General features: G+C 31.7%; 1 protein-coding gene across 10 annotated transcripts in view; it reads right to left on the bottom strand.

Moving 5' to 3' along the window:
* The window catches only part of LOC142334065 (uncharacterized), a 191,664-nt gene that overhangs the window by 79,758 nt on the left and 98,573 nt on the right, over nucleotides 1–13,333 (bottom strand). For 8 of the 10 annotated variants that reach the window (XM_075381801.1, XM_075381769.1, XM_075381751.1 and 5 more), the window contains one exon: nucleotides 8,788–10,039. In XM_075381801.1, coding sequence (XP_075237916.1) covers nucleotides 8,788–10,039 — 1,252 coding nt within the window. Of the gene's footprint in view, nucleotides 1–8,787; nucleotides 10,065–13,333 lie in introns of all 10 variants that reach the window. The other 2 variants (XM_075381808.1, XM_075381792.1) reach the window with 2 other exon arrangements.

Raw genomic sequence — 13,333 nt, 5'->3', positions numbered from 1 at the left:
GCTACTGAAACTTTTCCAAAATTGAAAAGGGAGTATGGAGATGACGCTCTGTCACGAGCGTCAGTTACGGAAGATCCACGCTCTGGAAGACCGTTAATGTCAAAAAGTGACGACAATGTTCAGCGAATCAGAGACGTAATACGTTACGACCGGTGATTAACTCTCAGAATGATTGCAGAACAACTGAATTTGAACCATTACACAGTCCATCAAATTTTGACAAATGAATTGGACGTGAAAAAAGTTTGTGCAAAATTGGTCCTAAAAAACCTCACTGTTGAACAGAAAAAAACCAGGGTAGAAGTGTGCCACGATCTTCTAGAGGGAATTAAAACTGATCTTGATTTTCTAAAAAAAAATGTTATTACTGGTGATGAATCTTGGATATTTGAGTACGACCCAGAAACAAAACGCCAGAGCAAGGAGTGACACACTTCAAACTCACCACGTCCGAAAAAAGCAAATATGAGCAAATCAAAATTAAAAAACTATGGTAATTTGTTTCTTCCATAGTAATGGCATTATCCATAAGTTTTTGCCTACAGGACAGACAGTAAATCAATATGTTTACCGAGAAATTCTAGAAAGACTGCGGAAAAGAGTTGCCCGCGTGAGACCAGCCATCAGACAACTGGATGCTGCATCATGACAATGCACCTTTTCAAACTGCACTCTCAATTAATGAGTTTTTGCCAAAAAAAAAAAAACAATTCTGTAGTTCCGTAACCACCTTATTCACCTGACTTGAATCCCTGCGACTTTTTCTTGTTCCCGACTTTAAAAAACCACCTCAAAGGACACCATTTTGGAACAGGAGAAAACATTTAAAAAAATGTAACCGACCATCTGAAGGATATTCCGGTTTCTGAGTGATATCACTTCTATGAAAAGTGGGAAAACCGTTTGAAGCGTTGCGTAGCTTCCCAAGGGACTAACTATTTCGAAGGTGATAAGAGTCCAGGTATAATTGGATTGTAAATAAACATTTTTCTGAACCAGTCTCATTACTTTATTTACAGAACTCGTATCTCTTTAGACATATAATAAAATTTTAAACGATATTAATGGGGGAAACACACATACACATATATACAAATAACAAAATGAACAAATATATTTTAAAATATATACTTTACTGAAGAGTAAACATAATTTGTATTACGTAATTGTACCAAGAATATCAATGTAATAATGGTTGTCTGCATGTAATCCCAGACGTGAATAAATAAATAGCTTTTTGCAAAACTTATTTTTTTTTAATATTAGGTTAATAAAATGCCAATTTTTCTCAACGTGACTGAAAAATAATGAAGGTACCAGATAATCATCACATTGAAATTTTTTGATGTCTCGATTAAAATATGCTTCTTGTAAAAAAAAAGAATTTAATGAAAAAAAATTTAATCTAACTAATTTAATTTAACTTTAAAGAGAATTGTTTTTAAGAAAACTTAATTCGATAGAGAAAATGATTATTTTTTGTTTCTACTTTTTTTATTATTAATTTCTTGGAATAAAATTTAAAATACAATTAACTTTACTGGGGTCAACTAAAAACAGATAAAACTATAACAAATAAAACAGTTGAACAGATAACCTCCTTTGTTTAAAACTTCATACAAGTATTGTATCTACAAAGTATTATCTTTTACAAAGAGAGTTGTCGTTCGACCTAACTCACGTCTTTCTAAGATTGATTTAAGTGTAACAATATTATCAAACAAATTTTTCTTTAAATTTGACTGTAATGTTGAGGTTGAGTTATAGTTCTTATTTGGATTAAACTTTTACGCGTATTTACTTTAATTAACTTTATTATTATTATTATTTGTTTAATTTTATTTATTAAAAAATGTATTTAAAACTATTGAAACGGGAATAAATGTATTTTACTAAGCATACGGCTGAGTTAAATGGTTTTACTAGAGGAGTATGCTATTGACGTAATACGGAAAAGAATCGACAAGAAAGACGAGAAAACAATCTTACTGCTGACAGAGAAGCAAGACCGGTGTAAGAATGGTAAAAAATTACACATCACCCTCTGTGCAACAACAAAATAGAACATTTTTTTAAAAATATTATAACTTAAATATTACCGTGAGTAGCTACGTCTAGGAAATTGACCTCTGCCCACCGGAACGCTAAATATAAAACTATACACACCGAAATAGCGAGCTTTTATTAAATCGAATTGCAAAGACAATTACTGCAATTTAAAATACATAGGGGAAACTAAAAAAAGATTGAAATTAGAATAAAAGACTATTAGGCTCATAAATATAGAAGACCACCCACATCATAGTAGCACAACACTGACTGGAAACTGTCATTACCCAATTAGTTTTATTACGGGTTTTTACATGACTTCGATCGGGATCGCCTAATCACGACCATTTTGTACTTTTACCTGCTTTATTTTTATTATATTTATTATTATATTAGTAACATTTATTATCCATTTTTAAAGTTATAGTAAATTAGTATTTATTATTTTGTTTATATACACTTTACTATTTCTTTAATTGAAACTAGTTAATTATATATAATACGAAGAACTTTTAAGAATCATTTTAGATTTTAAGCAAAAAGCTTTTATAAATGAATTTTGAGCGTTTTCTTGTTATGTAATTTATATTTAGAACATACAATACAATATAATACTGATTCCCGGTTTAAATTCAAGTATTCCATTTTCAAAAACGCTGCTTTTAATATTAAAATTAGAGGTTATCTTTTTTTCATTTGTTCTAAGTAAATATACCGACTGGGTTTTCGTATATGATCAATTGTGGTGAAAAAAGTTTAACCCTTTTCAATCACAGAGTTGAATTTATTGGAAATGGATTTTCAAAGGTTAATCATTTTCTCTATTAGTATAATTTATATTCAAAGAACGAAATTCCTATCCTATCTGAGAAAATACGTAATTAAAATCACTCCTAATAGTGATATTCATATATGGTTGTACAATCAACAAAAACTCAAACGGATCGGTTCCAAGGAAAAAAGAAATTTAGTATCCAATAAATAGAAAATTTGGAAAAGTCACTATTAAAAATTATTAACATTTAAATTAAGGGTTTTTGTTTTTTTTTAAGAATTAAGACCCGAGAAACAATTCGTAGAAACAAAATCCATTCTTTTTTAAATGTGTGGTATCAAAAAAAGTTTACTTTGGGCAGTACGAATATATAGTACACTTTTTTCAATGATGCCGAATTATTAAAAAGTATATTCTTTTTATACGAAAAACCGAACTAAATTAAATAAGTATAATTTTTTTGACGTATTTCATAACGTTTACTAGTACTGCTGCGTTTACCTGCAGCCGATGGCGCTGCTCTTCTACATCCTGGCATAATCTGATGTTATTACTGGGGTTGTTTTTTTATGGTGACTGAAAGGTTTAAAGAAAGTTCTGATAACATAATATTTACGAAATTCGGTTCCGTTTATTGTTTAAAAATTTTATAATTCTAAATAATACATTATTAAATTTTTAGGTAACCTATATAATATATATATATATATATATATATATATATATATATAAATGACAGCTCCAGTAATCCGAAAAAAACTAATGATCTTCCCTATTACTATACCTATCGATAGCAAATTTCCACATTTTGGCAGTTTAGGTACAGAATAGAAATTTTTAGCCTGCAAGATACGCACAACAGTTTAAACTATATTTTTAATGTAGCGTATAGGCTACACATTATATTGGTAAAGCCTGTAACCAGTATTTTTAACAAAAATTAAACGTACTGTTGGTTGATATTCGGATTAACTGGATAAAAAATATCAATTACGCTGATGATGGGATCATCATCAAAAGTAAACAAGATTTTTACTTGTAAAAATCTTACTTTTCACATCCGGGAAGATCGTGTTTATGGTAAATTTATTTCATCTACACAAAGATTTATTTAGGCGACTAAAAGGACTCTCTGAAGATCTTTTTTGACCCACAAAATGTTTTACTCGATAAGCTCACTGGCTATAAAGCAATAAGTAAACGAAGGAATAAACAGATCGGAAGTGTTAATGTATTGTGAGTGAATTTTTTAATGCGATTTTTTTTCATGAAAATATAAAAAAACGATTTAAAAATTGCAATCATTATTATTTATTTAAAAATATTTCTTACTAAAAATCTTGTACGCAATTTTTAATTTTTTATTATTATGCTGCTTAAGATATAAAATAAGCGAGTATGTATATCATAAAATAATGTAATATAAAAATACGTACAATATTACGTAATTATGTATATTAAATCTCGAAATTCATTTTTTATTGATGGTCACTATAACATACATAAAACATAAATTTTATATTCTGCCGCAAATATGACGACTTATTCAAATATATAAGTACATAAATGTAATAATAATATATTAATTGTTAATTGTTGACCTCCGTGGCTGAGTAGGTAGAGTTTTGACAATTCGCGCGGAGGTTACCGGGCTCTTCAATTTTTTGAACTTAACAGATAACTAAATTATATACATAAATAATCTTTTAACCGAGAGCTATAATACTGATTCGACGAAATTTTCGTGACGTCACTTGTAGGATCTGCTAATCAATTCAATTAGATTTCAAAGTACTACATTTTACAGAATAATAAAACATATGAATTCACAAAAAGTAATCCTAATTAAACTAATTAAACCTGAAGTACAAGAATTTCGGATCGGATAAGTACGCGTTCATTCAAATTCGAAAACACGTTTAAAGGCAATATACGACAACTCGTGTCTAAGTTTAGCAAGCTAACTATTTATAACAAACTGAAACACTACATTCGATTATAGCTTCCCGTAACGGAACCTGGACAGAACAGAAACCTATCAGCAACGAAATAGAAGTAACTTCATATAACGGAATCTTTATAATAATAATAAAACGAGGGAAAGAATGAGTATTCGGAAACAGGAGTTTTTCATAATAAATAACAAGGTTATTTTTAATACTTATGAATAAAAATAAAATAAATAGTTAAAAGCTTATGTTAATAGTTATTATATTAATTTATAACACAAATTTTGCGGTATATTTAGAGTGAAAAAATTAAATAAAAATACAGTGCATTCAACGTAAAATTTTTTGAAACATTATCACAGAAGGAAGGCCTTATGAACCGTTTGCAAATATTTAAAATGTAATAATAGTTGCATTATATTTTTGATGATTAATTTGAATCAATTCATAATAACTGTTAAAAAAATAATGAAGTTAATTCACAATGAAATTTCTATTCAACAAATTTAATAAACGTACCCTTTCGACTTTTCAAATTGTACGAAATGATCCCCCTGTGAAAATACACAAAAATATATAAATATGCTTTATTTACTTGCCAAATCTTTTTGAACTCGCTTCACTGTTGAGTTTTATGTATCATCTGTTTTCCAGTTATCGTTTTTAATCATATTATTTTCTGTTTCGGTCAGTGATGATTATTTTCAAAAATTAAAATAGTGGTAAATTCGAACTGATAATATTAAAAAAACTGGCGATAATTGAGATACGGCTGGTTAAAAACACCTAAACTGGGTGAATATAAAGAAAAAAAGCTAGTTTCCTGTTAACAACGCATATTTTTGAAAATTGGTTTCTTACTCGCACGCAAATCAGCGATAAGCAATTGATTAGCTTAAAATCGAATCAAAAAATTCTTTTAATTTTTTTAAAGAAAAATCTCAATAATGAAATGAAATAGCATAGATATAACAAAAACAAGAAAGAAAAATAAATAAAGAATACAATATTTCTTTCAGTTCTCAGTAACCAGAAAACAATTTATTAAACTACAAACTTATTGGCAAAGATACAATACGAGTAGGATAGGAATCACACACTAACAGTAATCCTATGATCAAATTGACGTCATCAAACCGCGTAATAAAAAAAAAGAAACTTCGCAAACAAAATTTAAGGAGCAATAAAAATTTGAAATAACATACCCAGATTATGGCAAATTTATTTTATCGACGCAAACAGGTTTATTTAGGCGACTAAAAGGAATCTCTGAAGATCTTTATTAACCCATAAAATCTTTTACTCGATAAGCTCAAACGGCTATGAAGCAATGAGTGAATAAACAGATCGCACTGACATTCTTCAATTTTTTGAACTTACATGTAACTAAATTAAATACATAAATATTCTTTTAACCTAGAACTGCAGATCTAATGAAATTTTCGGAACGTCAAATGTAGGATCTAATTAATTCCGTTATCTTTCAAAGTAATATATTTTACTGATTATAGATCTTAATTCACATAAAATAAAATAATCCTACTTTATCTGATTTCTACCTTAAGTACAAAAATCCGGGACTATCCTTCTTCACTGCTTTTACAAAATTAGTCCTAGGTTGATGTGGAGAGGGAATAAAAATATTTTCTTGGGTTCAACTAAGGGCTCATGAATAATATTTTTCCCATTTGGAGTTGTCTCATTTCTTCCACTCTTTGGTAACATAATGCTTATCCGCAGCTCGGCTGTCCAATACGCAAAGAAAACACATACATGTACTTAGTATAGCCTGAGTGCATGCCTAACAAAATAGCAATAACTTTCAAATCACCACATATGTTCCAGCTATGTTTTTATAATTTATTTTTCCAAGAACGTCTTTATCACATCGTATGTCTCTTTCAAATTAATACCATAGGCTATTGGTATCGAAGGATATTTGTTACCGTTGTGTAGTAGAATCACTTTTAAACTATACTTGGACGAATCTATGAAAAGGCGCCAGTCCTAAGGTTTATGAAATTGTCTAAGTGCAACATAAGCTCATCAATATTTGTGCAATAAGCCAAATTATTTTCATCAATAAAGTATTGAGAATGTTGTTTTTGTCGGCTTCGAAATTTTTTTAAAGTAAATTCCAATCTTGGAGTCTTTATCCTAACCGTTCAGCTTGATTTTTTGATAAATCTAAATCCCTAACCAAATCATTTAATTCATCTTGTGATAATATAAGATGTGGCTTACTGGAAGACAATTCAAAATCAAAATCATTGTTGTTTTCTTCATCGCTGCTTTCGAAACATATATTCACAGGCGGCTCAGGAACTGGAATAATTTCACTGTGAGGTACAAGCCTGATTACAGATTGCAATAAAGGATATTTTACAGTATTTTAAGATGTTTTAGAAATTCCAGACACACTTGTTAAACAAAAGTAACAATCGGTTACATTATCCTTTGCTTCACGCCAAACCATAGGTACATAATGCCATAATATGTGACTATGATACGATTTAATTCTTTGTCTAGTATTGTTTATTTATAGCTTACAAATTATGTAAACAAAGTTAAACAATAAAAAATGAGCTAACAAAATACAATATAGGAGCTTAAAATGCTAACTATACGTTGAAAAAAAAAAACAAAAAAACATTTAATTACAATTTAAAAACTTTTTAATAATGGTGGGCAATAGAGAGATTCAGAATTCATATTCGTTTTCAGCATCAAAAACAGATTAAAATCACGTATTGCATGTTAGGAAACAAAAATTATGTTTATCAGTGCAATTTATATAGTCTTTCGATTTATGCTGGTTTAGCAAAGCTCAAAGCGGCCGCTTATCAACAAACTATTTTTATAAACGGATGTCACACACAACCGAAACTGTAGAAATATCACAAGCGACACGCTACAACTATGCTAGTAACGCTATATGTTTTCTGACGTTTGAAACATAATCTATTTCATGATAAGAATAAAAATTAAAGCATGTGTTTTTCATTATCTTTTTTAGTGAAACTATGTAATTTTATCGATAAAAGACTCAGAGGCAGAAGAAAAATTAAAGAATAAACCCTTTTTAACAACTTTTAAAACTCTATATGAAATAATATGAAAATTATTTCATATAATAATATGAAAATTATTTCATATACGGCTGAAACGCGTAAAAAATATGTCCCATGAAATGTATAATAATTGCTATTTCAGTCAGGAATTCGTTACTTCAAAATCACCCAAATTGAACGAAGACAACAAGAAAAGATTAACTATTATACAGTTTCAATTAAAACGACATATTTTCAGACTTTCAAGGGCGGTAGGTCGTATTAGACTTAAAACTAATTGCGGTACTCTTTTTTTGATTTATAGTGACCTTTTTGAAGATAAAACAGATTAAAATTGGTTAAAAAATTACGGGATAAAATTGCACAAAACCACGATTTCATACCGTTCGTTATTATAAGCAAATTATTAAGCTTTAAACTTAACGTAATATGATTGTCATCACATATTTTCCTACAATTACACTAACGGTTTCAAACTTTATAAAAAATAACGTATGTGTCGTACAGAAAAAATTTGCCGATCAAAAATTTAAAGAATTTTGAATCGTTAAACACCTAGCACATAAGCAACGTAAAAAGTGTGTATAGTAACTAAATTACGTCCACCGATTATATTCACGATCTGTAGAACAGAAAATAATAGCCCGTAAGTAGTACATAATTAACATATCTTATAATGTCTGTTGTACAAAAATATTGTTATCCGAGGTAAACTATAAACAACAATATCCATGGAAAAGTCACCGTTACTTTAATAAATTACAGTAACAGGATAAAAAATAAAAATATGTATATATCACATTAACGAAATATATGGTATTTTGCACATAAAACCATACGTAATAGCAATTGCCTGAAGAGCTTATTAAAGCAAATTTTATACTCTGATTATTAAATGATAAAAAAAAATAACACGTAAATGTTATGAAATGCTGAAACTCACCCTGCGTAGAAGAGCTCAAGAGATCATCAGGGTGCGACGAAATTTGAGAAGTTGACGCTGTAGCTGCAGCTACATCAGGCATGGAAGAAGCAGCTCTTAGCTGGAGAGATGAAGCGGCTGTGGACTTTGTTCGAGCTGCAGAAACAGATCCTTGGCCGCCCGGGCCGATGCTGATCCGTAACTGAGATTGGTATCCTTGACGAGGATCGTATGAGCAAGTGGAATAAGTAAGGCCACCCCCCGCTGTCGACCGAATAACTATGGGAGGCTGCGGATCGGAAGACGGCGGTCGAAGTGTTAGATTGACGCTTGTGAAAGGACGCTGCGATGTAGATTCGACCTGCGCCAAGTACGGGGGAGCGGGTTCTAAACTGAGGGCGGCCCTATGTCTCGGTGTAGTCACGTCGACTGACAAGGGCGGAAACGGGGGAGGCTGGAAACCGGACGGCGTAACCGGAGCTGAATGCGGGCCCGTGATGCCCAAAGGGCCCCTTCCCATCTTGCAGGACGAATGTACACTAACACTAGTCCGTTGTTCGCAACGGCAAGATTTAACGTCACTAGCGAATTCCAATCTAAGATCATCACCACCACTAACACCACCGGCACATACCCCAGCATTTTCTGTCAATCCTAAATTTCGATCGTGTTCACAACGAGTCGTCGATTCACTTCTCTCTCCGGTTGAAGTGGTCGTCGTCTTATCACTACCGATTAAAGTCCTTTCGCAACGATGCCCCGGGGTTGATCCTCGGACATTGGGCGCAGCTAAATTTAAATCTTCCCCACAATAATTACAAGTTAAAAACGGAAGTCTAGAGACGGAAGACGAATAAGATAACTCTTCGCTAGCGGAACAAGAATCACCTTGAGCGGTTTTCGTTGAGGTAAAACAGGGACGATGTAGGAATTCATCCGAATAATGTTTGAAGGTCACACTTTTCCCAGCGCGTCTGTTGTGACGACACAAGCTGCTATCCAGAGACTGCCGGCCCGGGAGACGTCGGTCAAAATCAGCCGCCGAGAACTCAAGACCTTCGTAATCATCTTCGCCGTTATTACCGTATTCATTAAGCGGAATACGACCCTGCAAACGACGACAGCAGCCTTCTTGACCCTGACAGCAACTTTCTAAAGGCATCGTCGTTCTGGTAGTCCCTGTAAGGCCAGGAGGGTAGCTGTGCAGAAGGTAGGCGCGGTTCTCCTTCTCCAACGCCAACTCGCACGCTTCTTTGTTGTGATGCCCGTTCTCCTCATGGAACATAAAACAAACATACCTTAAAAAAATAATTAAACACAACTCAGGTAAATCCAAGAAGCAGTTAAATAACTTATTAACGTAAAATTAAATACAGGAAACGCAAAGTTTACAGATTTAATTTTTAAAATTTTTAAGTGAAATAGCGAACAAAATAAAGAATGAAGAGGGTGAGAGAGACGAAGTACCTAATATAGGTGAAAAAAATGTCTTGGTCGAGTCAAGTACAACAAATTTCTCGATAGCCAAGGATCATAAAAGGAAAAATAAAAAGCAGGAGATATATTTAGGATATAGGAATAATTAAAATATCGGGATACAGGTAAGACAAAGAAGGAGTAATGCTTGTAAACATCAAAAAAAGAAAGTAAGGAAAGCGGTCGCGGACCCAGTTTATACTTTTCTGCAAAAACATTTTTAACCTTTTCTTCACTGAATACTGCTTACAATAGAAATATCAGCCAATCAAGGAGGCAGCGTAGTTAAAAAAAAACGAATACTAATAGAGGGACACATTAAGAGCACAGATTCTTGCCGGAGTATCATTCCGTCCCTTTGGCTTAAATACACTCAACAAGAGTTGTCCTTCAAGATAAACCTCTAAAAAAAAAGCAGAGTTTAAATTAACAGCCCTTTATCAAAATAATTTTTTTTTAGTTTTAATCAACAAATTAAAGGTTCTCATTCCTAGTTTCACTCAATTTAACAAAATATACACAACCGTTCAGTTAGAACCAGGGAAAACCGTAAAACGGTTTAAAATTCATTGGTGGGTAATTTAGCTATATAATTATCCTCTAATTAGATAAAACAAATTTATTTCCGGTACATCGATATGACGAAGATTATGATTACGATAAAGTCGTATATTGCTTATTGAAAAATTCTACAATTTCTGAAAATCAATCCAGATATTAGATATCACTTCAGTGAGACATCTGTATCTGTAGGAAAAATTAAGGCACGCCTGACGATGAGTTCATACACCACAAAAATAAATTCATTACGCAGACAAATTCATTACGTCTGATAATACAAGCAGCTATTACTTTTCTCTGATAAGAAAATGCAAAATTAGAATAAATGCGTAATAGAAGAGTAAACGGTTATGTGGTATAGCTAAGAGAAATTAAGTAACAAAAATTTAAATAATTAACACCAGTGAGTACGATATTAGTCACGATAGGTAACAGAACCGAGACCTTTTACATTATTATGCCGCAATTCTTAAAATATTTAAATCGATAAAAACTACCAATCGCATTGGCTTTATTAAGAAGAAGAGAGTTTACGGGAAATTCCAATAACGATTCGAATACATGCACTATTGTTGGCCGTCACTTTAGTAAGAATCCATTTGTACCCAGCACAAGAAGAGACACAAAAAGTGAGTAACCACGTTAAAGATTTGTATGGTGCGAAGATGTTTTAACGTTTACATATAAATAATAATAATAAAAAAAAAAAAAAAATACTAACTACTAAATAAGCATACTAGTTAAAATACAGAATTGTTAACCATCTTTATTAATGAAGCAAACATGATATTGTTCTTGTATGTAAGATAAAATAGCTAATAAAATTAAGAGTTTGTAACAAAAAAGAACCTAGTAACTAGAAAACTTCAAGTTACGACTAATGAAAAATTCCAATCCGATTTGTTGGACTGAACGATGAAATAATCGTTACTGAATTTAATCTAATGGAATTCTTAAGGGTAAATTTATGATTTTAGGTGCAATTTTCCGTAAATATATATTGATAAAAGATTGGTCCCGATGTCGAAAACTGAATAGGTTTGAGAATCCCAGTGAAATTTCGTAAAAAAAAGCTGACAACACAGTTGAAGGACTTCCCCGTCACGCGGTTTTTTTCTGATGCACGGCTTACACGAACAATTTAATTAAAAATATTTATCATTTCATTTAAACATAACATTTTTTGTTTATTTATTTCAATGATTCTAACTAAAGCGCGCTTGCATACCGTATTTCAATCACGTGGGTGTGGTGGCACTAGCGGTCACATTAAATACTTTTTTATACTTTAAATATTATTCATTTATTGAATTCTACCGCTCAATTGTGACGTCACAACACAGAAGTCGACTGCAATAGCTGTACGTCAGTGCTACATTGCCACTCTTGATGAGAGGAGGGTACTACTGATATAGTATACCCACTTAGCCGCTAGTTTATTTAGATCATTTTTTGAGATGGCGGTGCGATTTCGCAAAATACTTTTTTTGGAAATATTATTTTTAAATGTTAACAAATGTGCCTAAGAAAAATAAGACCTTAATTAGGCGAATCTCGAGATACTGGTGGTGATCTTGCTGTAAAGCCTCACCCCCTTGACTTTTTAAGTTGAAAATTTAGCGGCATCAATAGCCTATATATAGAAGTAATCTGACCAAGTTTGGTCAAAATCGGTCCAGATTTTGGCCGATTTTTGCAGATATAAGGAGTGCAAGACCGAACACACACACGCACATTGGATCATCCGGAAAATTTCCTTCCGGTTTTCAGGGTTCTCCTTTGATGTCAAAACGTCAAGATCCGGTGAAAACCGCATATGCCTAAATTGGACCGATTACAATACATTCCATTATAAAGCTATAGCTCTGTTATAGCGCTAGACGGGTAAGCAAAAACTATTTTTTCACACTGTTGTGAAGAAATAACAACGAAACGTTTAATAATAAATTCTGTTAAGAATTTTTCAACAATTTTGACAAAAAAGTAAACCCGCAACAAAAATAGATAATTGTATTGGACTAAGTAATATTAAAAAAATTATACAGAATATCCGTTTGTCTGCTGTAATATAATTTTACTACCGAGTAAATAATAAATTATTTGCCGCTAGCGATGTTGTAATGTGGCTACTAATGTTACTTTCTGATATTTCATAAGGAGATATACAATTTTTAATTTTATTGTGGTAAATATTTTACTAGATTGAAACTGATAAACACACACAATTTGAGAAAGGAATAATCTAATAAAAGAACATTACTGATTTTACTGCAAGTTAATTAGAAAAACTATATGTTGAAGTCTTTCAGTATAATATTCTAAGTACAACGAAAGAGATATGTCGTTCTTTCACATATGAGGAAACACTTTCATTCCACTTATGATTACTGTAACGATAATACTACATACGCTGTTTTGAGATATCATCGGCGATTTTCCGACTGAAATTTCTAATAGACGGGTAATTATAATTGCTCATATGAACTACAGTAATAGAAATCAGTTAACACCATACATGATGTGCGTGATT

Source organism: Lycorma delicatula, chromosome 1 (genome assembly GCF_047948215.1).
Source record: "Lycorma delicatula isolate Av1 chromosome 1, ASM4794821v1, whole genome shotgun sequence".
Classification (NCBI taxonomy): Eukaryota; Metazoa; Arthropoda; class Insecta; order Hemiptera; family Fulgoridae; genus Lycorma; species Lycorma delicatula.
The sequence above is the reverse complement of the archived record's forward strand: the minus strand, read 5'-3'. Positions and strand labels throughout refer to the sequence as shown.